We start from the raw sequence: 17,910 nt of genomic DNA on the forward strand, positions 1-17,910 counted from the left end.
AATATAATTAATAATTTTTTTAAAGGGAAAATTTAAGTCAATTCTCTAGTTTTTATTTCGCACCGGGTGATCAACCCCAAGTAATTAATTTATTATTTGGTGTTTCTGCACGAGCTTCTTGTTAATTTCTATAATTAACAATTTTAACCATTTATAAACTATTTACTACATAACATACTATCTTTGTAGATGTAAGTCTTCAAATATATATATATATATATATATATATAAACTATATAAAAAAATAACTATATATATGTTTGAAACATTACACTACATGTTGTAGTACACGGTACTGTAAAAACACATTGAAATAATAATACAATGTAAGGTTGAAGAATTTATTAATTACCATCATTACATTAGGTTGTCACTTATCGCGTACACGAGCGACAGGTAAGCTTTTAATAGCTCAATTGACTTTGGCATGAAGTTACATCGTATTTGTGCAAGTATCAGCGTCACTCACCGAAGGTACTCCTATAAGCACTAATGATAAAATTATATCCCTATAATTTGCAAATAAATAATATCAATTTCGACAAATGCTACATATGAATTACAACAACAACAGATCATCTATTAAATTTAATGTTACACTGATAATGCTTACACATACACATCCATTTAGATAAATGTAATAAAAAAAAACATAGGTAACGCTTGGTATCATTACGATCTAAGTGTCTCGTTCCATCGGCTAACATTTCACATTCGATTAATTTAAATTCATATCTTTCATTACGTATTATTATATTTAAAAAAAAAAAGGAGAAAACAAAACAAAACAAAAAATAAAAATTATAATAACCATAAAAATATGTGAATGTATCATATCATATCATAGCATAGCCACACAATGTTGACACACACAACAATAAAATCCGTTTATAACGCACACACCATCATACACACGCGGAGCGCAAACGCTCGGTTCACGGAGTTCTAGCGCACGCCGTCTTTATCACACAGAGTTATACAAAATTACCGATCGTTAAAAAAAATCGCATCGAGGCGTCGATAATTTTCGATAAGTACGCGTAACCTGAACATTAACGGGTGACGTATCAAAGTAATGCTTTACTTTAAAAAAAAAAATAATAATAATAAAATAAAAATATAATTCTCTATAATTTCAATAAATATTCGCACGGATCGAACATACAAATTACAATTTCATACAATAAATAATAGATCTGGCCGAGAACCGGTTGGCTTCATATTGAATAACAAATATGAATAACAAATTCTAAACACACGCAGAACCATGGAAATGTCGATTAACTATCGAACGATCAATTTTATAATCGAGTAAGTAATAATAAGCCTTGAACCTGTGACTGGCAGGAATCTAACGTGACCTCGGGGCTCGGGAATACATAACAATAAATACTATGACTAAGAGTACTGCAGCGACACATAGAATACGGTTACTGTGTTGAATGTGAAGTTTATATGGAATTTAATAACTACTGTCATGGTAGGGGGGTTTGCTATAACGTGGTGGGGGGGACTGTGATGTCGTTCTTACGGAGCGCGTTGCGGAAGGACTCCAGCGAGGAGCGGAGGGTGAGGCAGAAGCCGCGGGAGGCGGGGATGAGGGGGTAGTCGGGGGGAGGGAGGTCGCACGGCTGGCCGTTGGACAGAGAAACCAGCCCCTCCAGTCGACGGCAGAGACTTGCAGCGGACGCACGCAGGTGCTGCAGGATCTCTTCGCGGAACGGCTCCGGCGGGTTCATAACCATCTTAGTCATCGACTGCACCAATTTTAACAGCACCATCTCGTTGTACATACGCGAGTTCTCCTCACCCTGCTGGGTGCCTGTTCATAACGCGACATTAGTTAATAGCCATCAGGAAAGACGTGATTTTGGTTATTGTTACAAATTAAATAAAAAACTTTAGAAATTTCGAAAAAAAAATCCACTATTAATACAATCTTTTCTTGTCGTAAACAAGAAAGAACCACGGAATTAAATTGAGAATAATGGAGACACGGATATTTAAATTCACCCTACCTTTCTGTTTTTCGTAACCGGCTTCATTAAAGTAGGGCTCTGCGTTCAGTATGAGCCCCTGCAGGGACACGATAACCTGCAGCAAGGAACTATCTTTCCCCCAGACCTCGACTCCGCGACCCGACCAGGTCCCCAGGAGAGATACACACACCTGCAACATTTTTAAACTCGTTAACTGATGATCCTTTGATTTTAATTTTTTTTGCTTTATTTATAAATATTTTTTAATTATATTAAATTTTACAATCTTAAATCTAAATATTGGTGTAAATCTTGTGTAAAATATCATCTCTTAAGAAGTTGAGATCGATCAAAGTGTTACTTGTTCCTACATCAATATAATCTACATCCGGGCCACATGTGAGTATAATTACCTTTCCATCCTCATACAGATTAGGGTTGAGTCTGTCAGAGCAGTATGAGTGGTAGTGACACAGGGGCGGAGCCCTAGGGTACTCCCCGCCGAGCTGAACGTCGAACACAAATAGGCCGCCCTCGTAGGGCGTGCGGGCCGGGCCGGCTATCATCACAGATATAAGGTCTATACGGTCCTCGTAGCCACGAACCCACACCTACAATGTATGGATAACGTTTTAGAGTTTAGACTTTATCGGATGAAGGTCCTGTGAGGTTATACACTAATTGCCTTATTTAACCAACTTCACACGGAGACACAAAGCCTTAATAGACCAAAAAGAACTGATTATTAGTTTCTTATGTTATATTTTTCCTCTAATCAAATGAACATGATCTATTGACCAAAACTTTATCCATTTGATTGTCTGTTTTGACATTTAAGGGGTTAATGAACTGTATGTTATTATTAATTTGCGTGTTTCTAAATACCCCTGGTGGTAGATCGCTCTTCAACAGCTTGATCTCTCTCTTCACAGCGGAGTAAAAGCTCCTCGGCTCCGAGGGTTGTAACATGGACAGTCTGAATCTGTGTGCGGCGGGGGCTGACTCCAACACGCTGAACCCCTCGCCCCCTACACCGCCCTCCCCCTCCCCTTCAGCACACGCTAGAGGCGCTTCTGGACCTGGAGATGAGTTAAAGACTTATATATTTATATGTGATTATTAAATACATATAATTAATATTTTTTTGGCAATAACTATATAAAACATTTTCCGTACTGTCGTTGTTAGCTTTTTATGGTTAATAACGGTTGTTTAGTGTAAGAGTATTCCTTCCGATGGTTTAAGAACCAGCTATGTTTGATGAATATTGGTATACAAGTGTAAGGCTATCAGCTCTTTACCAAGATGATATAATGCAATTTTGGCCTACACTTACTTCCTTAAGTGCTTTGCATGTGAGTATAATTTTTAAAGACAACTTTTTTGAATTTTGTTTTTTTATGAGTTTTGATTTCCTATAGAGGAATGTCTATTCAAATTTTTTTTGATGGACATATAAGTTGTATAAACTGGTCATTATTGGAATATAATCTTTGTGAAATTTGTCATGCCTTATAGAAATCGTTAAAGATATTTGTTTATGAATTTACTATTTTTGTTTTAAGCATAATATTAAAGAGTTATTAGTACATTGATAGTAAGTGCTGGTACAATATACGTTAAGATAGCCTTATATCATCACCAACCAGCAGTTTCCATCTTGGGCGTGTCGGCGACGGGTTCCTTGACCTCATGAGTGGATGCTTTCTCCTCCGCCTTCTCAGCCTGATCGACCATCGACACCACCAGGGCTTCGTATTGACTGGTAACAACCAATTTAAATATATAACAGTGCACATGTAATAAGTGATAGCTTTGTAAGAGATACGTTAAATTCACCAATGTGTAAAAGTTTGAAAAAACTCCGATTTATCCGATTATAAATAACTCCGATTATAAATGAAATTTACAATTTTAATTTATTCATTACTTTTTTGTCTTTTAGTCAAATTTGATTAAACTGTTGAAATACAAAGCACAATGTTTATAACAAACTCATATGTATATATAACGTAAAATATTTTCTAATTCATGTCAAAGGGACAATGCTTTTATACACTCCAACAATATTTAAAGGACACAGGATCGTTAGGCTCTGAACACACTAATCTGTAGTGGTTTGGAAAGAATTTTAAAACAATTAACATTCACAATGATCACAATTGTTATGTTCAATATAAAATTATATATAATTGCGTCTGCCAGACAGTGTGTTGAAGGCCTTAAAATAAAAAAAATCAACGTGTGACATATATCGAATATATCCGACAGTAATTTGATAGCATGCAGCGTCGGGTAACACGCATGACTTACATTAAACAAACTGACACTAGCATCAAAACTAAACTTCATCTCTATAACAACGGAATAGAGAAATTAAGTTACCACCTTTACAGAGCCATCTATGAATAAAAAAAAAAAACAAAATAAAATAATGGAAGGGAATACAATGTGGTGCTGTCTAAATAAAAATATAAAAGAAACTATGACAGATATATATATAATTAATATGTTTGTATTCAACTATCACACCATAAATGTAATATCAATCCAAATGAGACAATTCTATAATTGTATTAACATGCAAATGATATAAATTTGTATTCAGATATCAGTGACTTTATATGATGATGACCGAGTAAGGACACTTCATTCTAATATTGTTTAATATAAGTGATGCGTTCACTGAAACATCAATTAATGTGCAGGTTGTACGAGTGATATAAAATAATACTGTACCTTGCACACAATGGCAACAATGGGCAAGATTTTAATAGCACACATTATAAGGCGAGGCGGAAATTAAAAAAAATAACATAGCTCATAAAAAATAATATGTAAAGGAGCTTGTACATATATAATCACGACAGCAATATTGTATTATTTCGGTTGATTATTATAAATATCGTAATATGTACAAGGTCCACAAATGGAAGGAGGGGATGGGAAAAACAAAAAAAAATGTCTCACACTGAAAAGTGGTAGGGTAACTTCTCCCCGCCCCCTTTTTGCTTTTTCATTAAGCTGTTAAGGAATTCGGCCAACTCTTGCGGCCTTCTCCTGCGAAAATAATGATGCAGACTTATATATTATACAGCCATAACTCTTAACTATTAATTCTGTCTTTTTCTAAACCGATTTGTAAGGGAAACAGTTCGTGTGGTAGAAAAAGGAACACCACTTATAAAATTTTTGAAACAAAAATTTTAAAGAACCAACTGTTATAGATCCCTGGGGTAAGTTTAGGAATCCTGGTTACTTTATCTGTTATCAAAATGTCAATGAGTTAACCAGTGCATTCATTATATTCTTTGTTACCAAATGAATTAGAACATATATATGTATCACCAAGTCTGAGTATATCTATCTGTTACCAAGCGACAATGAGTGTTTCTGTTTGTTACCAAGTGGTTATGAATGTTTTTGTTACCGAGTGTCTATGAGTATGTTACCGGTTGACTTCGGCGTGCGCCTTGACCAGCTGTCGGTGTATGAGAGCGCACAGCTTGTAGCAAACGTTGCGGGAACCGCTATACACAACTTCGCCTTCTGTTTCAGCAGCTGAAACGAACAACGTATTTATTAGTCGAACAATTACAACAAAATGCACTTATGGAATGTATACTTAATCTCAAGAATCTCAATTTTATTAAAATAAACGAGAGAATAGTTATGATATCAGATACATTCGCGGGTATTCGTTTAAATAAAACGAGTGTTTTTTTTATTATTTTATAGGATACTCCCAACGTTGACGACGTCGACGTTGAGACGGGATGAAAATGTCTGAAAATGTTTCAGACATTTTTATCTCGTGTGCCCGGGATCACGGTTGTTGTAAAGTAACCGAAACGTTAGGAGTATATAGTTTAAAAAAAAAAACCCCGTAGTACATACAAAAATATTGATTTTAATTTAATTGAGAGAATAGTGTTTAATAGTCATGCTTACAGTTTTCAATGGGACCTTCAGCGACGTTAGTATCAGAACAAGACGCTGACTGTTCAATGTTCAGATTCAGCGGCTTCTTTGGCGATGAGAATTCTGTCTATAAGAATTAAACAATAATATTAATACAATGAAAACTATCATTGAAAGTGAGACAGAAAGTGAATGAATATATAAGAATTACACTATTATTTTTATGTTTGTCATTCAGAGCATTTTTATAGAATCCTTTAAGCCTTAAGGTACTTGAAATTGATTACTAACGAGTAATAGTCTTGTAAACGTGGTTAACGATATATAATTTAACTTTGGATACTATTACTTACTTTTAATTGATAATTAACGATTTATATTAGATATAAAGAGCAAAGATTTCAAAAAAAAAATATAATACACAAAAATAAAATTAAGTAGCAAAGAACATAATAATACAAATATAAACATGAAAGTTTTATAAGGATATAAATATCTTTTTTGCTTTACCAGTCAAAACCTATACATACAGTTGTCTTATATATGAAGTCACGTGACACAAACTATAGATGTCGCTGCCCGTTTGTGCGATATCATATTTTAGCACAGCATAAATTGTCTGTGGCCAATTTCAAGGTTCACGCGGATATAGTCGCGGTAGAAACCAGTATGTATATAAACATACTAGTGTTCTAACCTCCATGGGTTCCACGGTGACATTAGCTGCTACGATGGGTCTGAGAGTGCGGTCTTCCATCTTCATATCCTCATCGTGTTCCAAGTCAGCGGCGGGCTCGGTGCTGAACAGACGAGCTAGCTGTTCGTGGACACGACGCTCTCCAGCACGAGGGGTGCTTGCCCCACGCTCGCGGACCCGCTCCAATAGACCCTGGAAATAAAACGGATCATTTATTAATAAAACTATCTTTTATTGTGAATACTGAAATCATGTTTTAGTGAGATACGATATATGTTTATACAAAAATTATAAAATATGTACCTTTCCAAACACAATAACCCGAATCCATGACTGAGCTGAGTTATTATTTTTGATGACACAGAATTATTCGCAATTCTTACAATATCTACCTTCATTCAGTGATTTCAAGAGAAGAGTTTTGTATGGCAGAGCAACACAAATCAATTTAGTTCTCATTCAGTTTAGAAACTTTTTTACAACTTTCCAATATAGTTACTGATTATAACTATGTTGCCTTATTCTTTCATACTAATTTTTGGTGTTTATCATCCTAATTGTAAGCTTACCAAAAAGTGATCTTCATGGAAGAAGGTGGTGCCCATCAATCTGTCAAGGAACCGGCAGTCCTTATAGAGATTCAGTAGCTTGCGCATAATCTGAAAGATTATTATTTCAGTTTTGGTTAAATAAAATATAACTATAATTTTCAGACCAGAATTTTTTTATATGTAATAATTAATAAATGATATATTCAGTTAGAAGTGTCCATGAACATATATTCTTACATACTGTGACATTTATAATGTATTTTAGATAAAAAAAAATATTTTGTTTTGCTCGTTATTTTAAACATAACTAACAAGATGATATATCATCTGATTCATTGTTACACTCACCTCCTGGCTCTGTAGTGTTGGTTGTTTAGCGAAGATCTCTTCTAGTTTCCTCATAGCCACTCGTCCTCTCTCGATGTGCGCCGCCACGCGAGGCTCCAACAGCTTCGGCAAAGGACCAGCCTCCTCGCTAGGAGTTGCCACCGCTAGAAGCATACCGATGTATGTATTTGCATATGATGTTCAGACATGTACATATGATTTGTATATGTAACTCCCTTAAGAATTTTTTTTTTTAAGATAAAAATTTTTGATACGTTTTGTACCTGTACCTGATGCAGGTGCGGACCAGGTCGGTGCAGTGGCCGGTGGTGCGGCTACAGGCGCGTCAGGTGTACGTGGGTCCAACTCGTGAGCAGAACTCTGTGTTTCCCACGAATCCTCGGACACAGTGCCCTCGGAGCCCCACAGCTCGCCGTCTTCAGAGTCATATTCACCGACCTTATATTATAATTGTTAATAAAAATAAAGTGTAAACAACTATATGGCATATATTTAAATTTATCAATTCCAAGTTATATCCCACGACTTATTTTCTTGTTATAGTATAATATAGACAAACTTACCTTGTATAAATCCTGTGGCCAGCACATACTGGTGTGTCCATCAACCCACCACACTTTAACACGGCCAGTTGGAAAATTGTCTATAACCTGGGACAACACCTGTACTTTATTCAAAATGACAAAGACTATACATAGAATAGAGTAATACTACAAATCTCAAAATTTTACCCTTGCAAATATTTATTTATACATATGTATAAAAAAAGTTATATATTATTTTTAAGCCTATCTATATAGTGAATATTATATAATGTTGGTTTTGAAAACCTGGATGATTTTGTACAAATGTCGAATTGTTAATTAATTTCAACCTTTTAAACTCGGATCTGATGACAGAAATGCAACTACAACTTAATAACACCATATATAAAATGATTAATCATATATTTTATACTATATAATCTTAGACTATAAGAAGCTAAATTTTATAGTGAATACAAGTATCATAGTTTACAAAAAAAATATCACAGACAAAAATTAAAACCATGTGGAACTGTATAACTGCAGTAAGTGTCTAAAAACATATATATATATATATATATATATATATATATATATATATTATAATCTAAATATATAACAGTATAATTCATTTTGATAAGTCTACAAATATACAACTGTATAATTCATTGTGATAAATGTATAACAGTTTAATATACTGCGTAAAGTGTCCATACAAATATTTATATTTACCTGTCCCGCGGTGCAGTTGGCGTCTTCGCCAGTGAAGTTGGCGACTCTAATGACCACAGTTCCCGGACGATATTGGAAATCAGGGTGATCCTTGAGATCGTATACACTCATCTCACTCTCAAACAACATCTGTGGCCTGGAAACAATAAAAACTTGTTACAGACGCCTGGAAACATTATTACAATGATTAATTCAAAATTTATATAAGAGTTAAGTGAGAAAAGTGGTTATATTGTTTAATTGATGAAAATTTAAATCTTCGGCACTCATTAAGAAAAAAAGTTAAACACTTTTATTTATTATGTCAATAAAACTAAGTCTACTAAAATCCTTATATCTGTCAATAGTATTAGATATGATTTCATGTATTTTTTATGTTACTATAGTTTTATACTATTTATTTTATGCAGGTTTTATAAGGGATTATTTTAACGTAATATGTTATTGTTACAAATGGTTCCACGACGACATATATTTTGGATTTATCTCTAGCATTAACCCGTGCAAGAGATCCCTGTACTTAAAATTGATTATCTTTCTGTATTGTGATGTTAAAAATAAATTATATTACATACAGTAATAATAATAATAAACGTATATACTAACACTGGTTCGTCTACGCTGGTGTATGTCCTATACCAGTGTACAATGGCAGTCCGCCCATGATGATCTACTCGCTGCACCACGCCGTATTCTCTATGCTTCAGCTGGGAAATTGAATACATACAAATTATATATATATATATATATATATATATATATATATATATATATATGATATATTGAGAAACACAAATCCTTTCTTTTATTACAAACTTTTGACATGATGACTACGTTTTCATTAGAGAAGTTTAGTCTAAATCGAATTTTTTTTTTTAAAAAAAAAGGTAAATTAGAATACTTCAAGTAAATACCTTAAATTCTCAAACACACCTGTTGAGTTTCCTCTACACTAGCGGCGCCGTTGATGACGAAGTCTCCTGGGAAACATTCCTGACCATCCAGGTGATGGATAGGATACAACTGTGTCGAGGGTATACCCATTTCAATTGTACCGTCCTGTTATATAAGAAATATAGTTATTAATATAAACTTGCCTGAAAATGTATTAAAAACAAAAAAAAACTGATTTGTAAGAGATGGAACAGCATTTTAGACTAATAATGGCGATGATGTATTTAATAAGTAATTTATTACTGCTATCCATATATTACTTCTTTATTACAAAGCAATGACATGCCTTAGGAGTATCATAGCCCATAGACTTAGATACATAAAGGAGAATAAGTCTTTAAATTGAACTCTTTGGTAAGCTACAATCGACTTATTAGTGTTAGGCGGCCCATACATCTACGGTATAGTTACGGTATATACGGCCGCACAATATAGTTGTTTGTACAATATTATTAGCAGTGTACGGATAATATTGAAAAGTTGCGCAATTGAAGTTTGGGCGAGCTTAAGCTCAGCTTTTTTGTACTGCGTAGGGTTAGTATTGCGATTTTGTTTAGTTCACTTTTCGAGCGGTTGTGATCAGTTCAGTCACGTGAATGGTTTGTCGATCTTATTGCTTAATATTATTAAACGATTGGATTAAAAGAGGGTGTTCAATATTATTGCACAATAAAAATATTGTGCAAAATTATTGTATATGTACGGACCGCGTTATATATAGATATATGTATACCTCACCTGCCAAACGACGTTAGCCCTGCTGGTGGTGTGTAGCGTCTCCACGACGACCCTATCCGTCCGTCGTGGGGGCGGCGCGGGCGGAGCCCTACGGACCGCACGCTTCAGTCTCTTGCCTCGTAGTAAGCGGACAGCCAGCTGCGGGGACCTCGCCCCGCGGACCGAACCGGACGCCGCGGACGAACAGCGAGACGACCACGTGGCGCCGCTGAGAACATGACAGAGAGGCCTTTTAAAAGTTTATATAGTATACAGTTTATATCGGCAGCTAAAAAAAGATTATGGTCAAGGTGTGTTACACTTTCTACAAGTTACAGTTTTAGTGACTGTCTTTACAAATGCATTATATTTTGATATGAAACTCCTCATATAATTTTCGTATACCCAATGAAAATAATAAAAAATATATTTAAAACATAAAATTTATATACATTGTTTATATATTGGTTCATGTGATTTATTGCAGATAAAGTTGAGCATATCTGTTAGTATTAAATAAAATACTTTTCATAAAGACTAAAACATATGCTCAACTTTGTCTGCAAGAAAAGGCACAACACAGAACACATAGCACTTAAAACTAGTTGTTACTTAATTGTTTACTAAACAAAGTTAATGCAGTATTTTATTTAGAGAAAGTCAATGGACTAAGACATAAAACTTGGATAAATTTCCTTGATATCTATTCAGTAGTTTTCTGTGATGATCTTTTATTGCGGAACCTGTTATTCTATTTACAAAGTCAACATACCACAACTTGAGGCTATACATATATACTATATATCATATATATAATAATCACCTGTCTGTATCACTGCCATCGCTGCTGGTGTTCTCCCAGTTATCTGAATCATCGTCCTGGTCTGGCGGGGCTCCATTCAAACCAGCAGGCCTTCGCCCCTCTTGAGGCTCTGGACTGAAAGAACATCATCTTATAGTTAAAAGGCTAGATTTAAAATTCAAAAAGAAAACTAGGACATTCACTATGCTTTGGACAAAGCAAAGACAACAATATTCCAGGGTATTAAAATTGTGTATGTGTCTATGAATTTTTCCATTATATAATTCTGAACATAATTTTAATTTTTGAACAATTGTTAGATGTATACATATATATATTACCTGTTGGTATTAAAAATATTAAAATATTCTTAAACACTTCATATAATATATATGATAATTGAGGTAATTATTTGTTTGTGTTCTACATTACATGATCTCACCTTATACCGGAATCGTTTTTCTCTTCAGTGACAGTATCATCTATGCTACTAACTACTGGTAACGCGACATCTCCACTAGGATCTATTTTAATACTGGGACAGTTTGAATCAGCTTTTAAAGCTTCATCAAGAGATTCCAACTTCTCATTACCGCCGTCTACATCCATATCATTCTGGAAAACAAATAAATTGTTAAATCAGTACTTCATCCTATATTACCTATTGTGAAGTGAAACTACTTATGCGACTTCCAACAAGGTTGCGTGAAACGTTCAACGCTTCTGTGAGGGGGAGGGGGGTAATAAGAGACAGCGAGAGGCAATTCGTGGCAGTCGAACGCATGCGGGCAATCAATTGCGACTTGTAAGTAATGTTAATAAAATTTGTATTAAAGAAACACTTAAAAATTCCTTAACAATCAATTTCTACCAGTTATTGTTTCCATAAAAAATTACGAAGTTTCACTTTAATCGTTCACAGGGACTACACGCACAATTAATTTTTTTATTATTATATTTATTATCTTACATTACTTTTACTTTGCTGTACATTATATTTGCAAACAGATATATAATTTTAATGAAACAATTAACCTTTGGAGAAATTCATATCTATTTTTCTTTCCAACACAAGTTTACAGCCTTACTATTAATGTTTTTCAAAAGCAATCCAACAAACAATATTAAATTATGCCAAAAGTGTGTCGTATATATGTACATGTATATTATTAGGTGTATTTTAACATACATCAATAGTTTTGAGTTTCCTCTGTGATGAGGCTCGCTTTTTAGGCCGCGACGGCACGTGTTCAGTTGAATTGGCATCAGTCTTAGACGGTTTCTTCACTGGTCTAGTCTGTTTACGGAGATTCCTATAGAACTTACCTGGAAACAAAATACAACTATAATAAAATGTTCTAGAATTTTCCATCATTTTTTGATATAATGTGTATTTACTCTGCTGTTTCCTCCACTGTTTCTTGCTGATGAATGTGTCCTCTGGACCGATTGTTAGGAAGTTTCTATCACCGACCTGCAGTGTACAGGGTTCGAATACGTTGAGCAATTTGAGTCTCTTCAGATCTTCACCTGTGTGACAAAAATAAAAAATAAATAAATTATGTTGCATTTTTTCATCAAACCCTATCAAAACAGGTTTATCCAACCTTCCACCAGGAATTTAGGTTGTTGAGGAGTTGCTGCGTCAGGTAGAGTGCAGAGAGCTCTACACTGCCAATGAACGCTGACACTCTCAGTAACAACAGCCTCCACTGTGAACTGAATACATACCAAGATTTTTTTAAAGGCTATTAAAACTATAGGATTAATATTTTTACATTTATAAAAGACTGTAATGCCATTTTACTATATAAGTATATAGCATATCAATTATAAAACATTAAAATTAAACCATATTTTGAAAGACAACTCAAATAATTTTGCATTTAAAGTTGGTATTCGTAATTACTATGAAAGGAAGACAATTTATTTATTATTATTTTTAATGGACTTAAAAAACCTTTAGAGGAAACCATCACACCGAGCTTGTTTTAGTTGACAACATGTAATTTACAGGTTTGTATTATCATGGACATATATTATGGTAATTTTAAAATATTAACAGTTCAGATATCTGGTCAAAAAAAACAACACCAAATTAAATTTCAAGGTGGAATGTGAAATCTATTTTCATTATCAATTTCAGTAACACACACATATATTTATATTACTTTTAAAGCCTTTTACATCCTCCACAATTTTGAATCCTATTAAATGAAGACATTGGCAGACAAAACATAGCACACATCACACAGATTATAACAAAAAAAAAACTACACAATCCTTGAAGAAGGTTTCACTAACCTTATGGTCATGCATCTTATGTTTCCTGGCTGCCTTCATTTCCTTGGTCATGTTCAGCCAGTTGGCGGTGTCGAGGGCTCCCAGTGGCCCGTACACCACCTGCCCCGGGTAAAACTCCGACGAGGAGTACGGCGTTGCACGTCGACGTCTCATCGAGTAGTCCTCCAATGGACACGTGTCCAGATCTGGATATTCCAACCGAGACCCATCCGATGACACTAGACGCAGTTTACTGTGAACCGACTGGAAATAGAATGCGCTTGTCAACGTAGCTATTTAGTACTAATCGTGATTACTTTTTTTTATTATGGTTGTGTATAAGGTAAAGGAACAGCTGATACTTATTTGTACATCGGAAAGTAAAGCGCTAAACTCATACAGCTTTGAAAGAAACAGAAGCTATTTTTCTTATTTCATTTACATGTTTTTCTTCTTTTTACATGTCTTTCTTTTTCTTTTTTCATTTCTTATTCAATCATAAATACATATTACATTTTCATGTAATATGTATTATGTATGTCAGGGTTTATAAAAATTTAAATGAATCCTTTTAATGCTTATATAATTTAAACCGGTCGTCTCCCACAAAACATAACGTCAAGATGATATATATATATATATATATATATATATATATATATATATTTCTAATAATATATATATATATATATATTTCTAATAATATATATATATATATTTCTAATAAAATAAATTTACGTCCGTTTACTTCTAATAAAAAAAATACACAGAATGAATCACTCCATTTCAAGGTCAATAATTGTCTATTATATTTAAATTTAAAGATTTGACAATATTTGATCGTTTTTTTTTAATATTTTCTTCGACTATGTATTACTTAATATTTAACAGAAAATAAAAATCTATATTTAAGTTTTCGCGTTCCACTCTTATTTATATTTTTTATCTTATTTTATATTTGCTGTATTAAATACATAATAACCTATACGTAAGTTTTATTCTACACGAGGACATAAGACGAAATTTGTTCAGTATCTAAGTTTCTTTTCGATAAAATATAATGTCCGTGTGTAGTATACGATAATTAAAAATTTAATAAAATAAACGGAAACTGACACCAATTTTATATAAAAAATTATAAATTAAACAAAAACAAAATTAATTACATTTGTGGATGACCGAAATGGTGGACAAAAATTTGATGGATTAATAAATAAAAAAAGTGCTCTTTACCTTTGACGATCCGACCCAGGAATCAAGACAGACAGCCAGGTCTGGAGTGAATTCCTCCAATGGCTGGAGCCTCTCGCTGGCCACGTTGGGTATGACGTGCTTGGTGCCGACTATCTGGAGCGCCGCTGTCATCACTATATCCCTGCAATAACCCCGCTGCGTGTCCCGCCCGGCTATAAGGCGACGGACAACATCTCCTGGCATCAACGAGCGATCGGCTAAACCAACCTGTTAATTTAATAAACTCTTATACAATTCACGCTCTATTCATATTACAAACATAAATATTATTCATAATTCCCAGATTAAATAAATATTATTATGATATTAAAAATAATGAAAGTATTATTAGTTTATTCCGTATAATAATAAAATATATGCATTTTTAAAACCGATGCCATTATAACTCTTTTCGCTCGTTCCTATTGGACCATTCCTGTTTCCGAAAATAAACGAGATTGTACGAAGTCAATCGATTACCTGCAGTTAGTAACTCATACGTTTTAAAATTACATGAGATAAATAACGTACGTATGAGCATTTAGTTAACAAATTTAAAACTATAAACGGTTGGTTTATTTAAATTCATTTATTCAAATATAAACTGAGAATATATACATTTAAAATATTTTTCTTCTGTTCGATAAATATTGATCGCATGTTATTTTAGCACAACATATTTGCGAGTGCGGAATGAAAAACAAAAAAAGATCACCCAAAAACTAAATAATTAGAGGCATCGTTTAGTTTTTATTCCGCCTTCAATTAAGTATACGTATTAAGGCGCGTACACAGGTACCAAAAGCGCATTTGCATACATTTTCGTCTCGAATAAAATCGTAACTATATATAAAAATATTTGATGTCATATGATTATTTTGACATAAAAAACATGAGGTAATATAGTATTTAACTAAAATAACAATATACATACATAGAAAAGAAATAATTAAGTATGATTATTGTTTCCTTGTTCTGTATTTTATAGGTTTCCAAAGATCGAACCGTTAGATTATGTCTGAGCATTTCCAAGGTGTTGGCTAAACATATAATATATTCCATTTAACTATTCCACAAGCCAAAATAATCTAGATTATGCACATTCTAAAATCTGAATTAATATAATTTGTTGTAAAATTATACACCAATTTGATATTTATATTAATAAATTCAAATAAAAAGTTTTTATATCAATAAAGAATGGAATTCCTGTGAAGAAGACCATTTCCAGAGACTTATTTGTGAACAATTCTTCTCCAGGTCAAGTGTATAGGTGGGATCAATTTCTTAGAGCTTAATTAATTGTTGAGACACAGTTGGAAATCTACTGTAAGTTATGGACTGTTTCTGCCATATTTACTATCTGTATTTGTGTAAATTTGTAAGAAATTTTCTGATATAAGTATAACATAACAATACAACAGACCTGATTAATGTAGCAATATTTGGCAATTATTTAATTGCAATGTAATCATGTTTATGTACATGATAGGTCGTTCCTTAATATATATCTTTTGTAATAATACACATTTATACATATTTTGTATTTAGCTGTATATAAGAATAGATTTTGTAGGTGATAAAGCGAGTTAAATTTTATTTTAATGATCAACCTCAAATATTACTCCTCATATTTCTTAACAGGTTAGAATAAAAAAGTATTTCACACAGTTGACTGTATCACAAATACAAATTTAAAGTGTACTTTATATAATAGTCCCATATCAAACTGTTCTATTGTTAGACTGAATAGAAAATGTTGTTCTGTTGTTAATATTCTAGGACTATATGGAAATGTTAGAAATCTTTGAAAATATCACAGAAGACACATCTACCCCTCTTGGTATAATTACATCTATCATTCATATACTGTTTTGATAAGCGGGGTATTGTATTAATTAGGCAGTGAAAAGATTTTTTCTCTGCTATAAACCTTTTAACTGGTTTTTGCTAACAAGATTATATATATTTGAATAGGTCATTATTTACTAATGATTCCCATATAGTTGTAAGATAATCATAAAAAATAAAAATAACATGTTATTTTTTTCTATATGGAGGGTAGTAGATGGAGCTTACAGAATATAAATTACCCACTTTTTTTATTGTATATGTGTTATTAAAATTATCTAACATTCATCAGTATTTTTTTAAATATTAAAACTGCACTTTTTCTGTATAAGCATTGAGTACAGTTATTGAACGTATATGACATTTAACAGTATTTTTAATTATGTCTATAAAAATTTTAAACTTACCGATTTTTCCGAAATAACACGTTCGGTACCCGAAGGGTGCCAGACAACACGAATTTCGCCTTTTTGTATGGGTGTTTCGATGTCGCTCTCTTGGTCGCTTGAGTTTGCTTCATAATTCTCCAACACCAGACCGAAGACGACTTGGCCACGGTTATTGATTTTGTACACTTCATCCTCGTAAAAATATTGAAAATCGGTAGGCGAACCTGGATTTTGACCCGCCATATTGACGGGAATTATCTGAAGACACAATTAATTTTGTTTTTTACGTGATAATGTTCTTTCTGACAGCTGATTGCAATGTGTGGCGCATGCGTCAATTAATTATGCAACGGAAACGCCATCGCGCGGCAATGCAAAAAAATAATATAGATCGTTCCATTTCACGCTACCTGAAAGCGTATAAAACTGATCTTTGAAGGAATAACAGTAATTTTAAAAACTTTATTTAAGTAACCTATTATAATCTGAATATATCAAGTTTATTCAAGAAATTTCATCATTCATTTTAATTTAAAAGTCTTAATAATGAAATGAAAAAACATTCCATTATCAATTTTCAACCGATGTTTTGTTTTTTTTTCAAGGTTATTTCACACTGACGGCACTGACAGTTAAATATAAAAAAATAAAATATTCGTTATTTCATAATTCCAAATGAATATCTGATATCGTACATCCTTACCTTAAAATTAAATATCCATTATCATTACGTTTAATTCTACTATATTATCTATACTCAATTAAAAACAGATTAAATTATATATTATGTATATAATAGAAACTTAAAGGTGCAAAAGGTAGATTTTTGACCAGCAATTAAAAAGTTAAATCCAGGAACAAAGAAGTAATATTGATTTATCCCATCAAATAAAGAAACGCCTCCTAAATAATAGACTTATATAATATGA

The 17,910-nt window shown here is 33.0% G+C and overlaps 1 protein-coding gene across 5 annotated transcripts; it reads right to left on the reverse strand.

Moving 5' to 3' along the window:
- Window positions 1–327: 327 nt before the first annotated feature.
- LOC116774042 ((E3-independent) E2 ubiquitin-conjugating enzyme) lies at window positions 328–17,323 on the reverse strand. Of its 5 annotated transcripts, XM_061521091.1 has the most exons (25): window positions 17,000–17,322; window positions 14,742–14,969; window positions 13,530–13,772; window positions 12,833–12,944; window positions 12,624–12,755; window positions 12,415–12,551; window positions 11,668–11,840; window positions 11,247–11,360; window positions 10,445–10,652; window positions 9,686–9,811; window positions 9,359–9,459; window positions 8,753–8,888; window positions 8,060–8,158; window positions 7,760–7,934; window positions 7,497–7,639; window positions 7,167–7,256; window positions 6,598–6,789; window positions 5,931–6,027; window positions 5,432–5,540; window positions 4,950–5,039; window positions 3,626–3,741; window positions 2,865–3,058; window positions 2,393–2,590; window positions 2,019–2,169; window positions 328–1,822 (listed from the first exon to the last, which is right to left on the reverse strand). In XM_061521091.1, the coding sequence occupies exons 1-25, from the start codon at window positions 17,222–17,224 to the stop codon at window positions 1,494–1,496; spliced, it is 3,918 nt and encodes a 1,305-aa protein (XP_061377075.1). In that variant the 5' UTR covers window positions 17,225–17,322; the 3' UTR covers window positions 328–1,493. The 5 variants fall into 5 exon arrangements, with proteins under 5 accessions (XP_061377075.1, XP_061377073.1, XP_061377072.1 ...); XM_061521089.1 differs by having other exon boundaries at window positions 8,060–8,146; window positions 12,415–12,755; window positions 17,000–17,323; XM_061521088.1 differs by having other exon boundaries at window positions 7,766–7,934; window positions 12,415–12,755; window positions 17,000–17,323.
- Window positions 17,324–17,910: the final 587 nt, after the last annotated feature.

Source organism: Danaus plexippus, chromosome 8, assembly GCF_018135715.1.
Source record: "Danaus plexippus chromosome 8, MEX_DaPlex, whole genome shotgun sequence".
Taxonomy (NCBI): domain Eukaryota; kingdom Metazoa; phylum Arthropoda; class Insecta; order Lepidoptera; family Nymphalidae; genus Danaus; species Danaus plexippus.

Bases quoted from the DNA above. Each gene is read 5' to 3' on its own strand.
- LOC116774042 (XM_061521087.1), bottom strand. From the start codon at position 17,224: ATGGCGGGTCAAAATCCAGGTTCGCCTACCGATTTTCAATATTTTTAC. The intron at 10,653-11,246 runs GTGATTATTATA...TCATGTTCTCAG, and splicing joins GATGGCAGTGATACAGACAG to CGGCGCCACGTGGTCGTCTC. The intron at 9,460-9,685 runs GTGTGTTTGAGA...TCAATTTCCCAG, and splicing joins GTGTAGAGGAAACTCAACAG to CTGAAGCATAGAGAATACGG.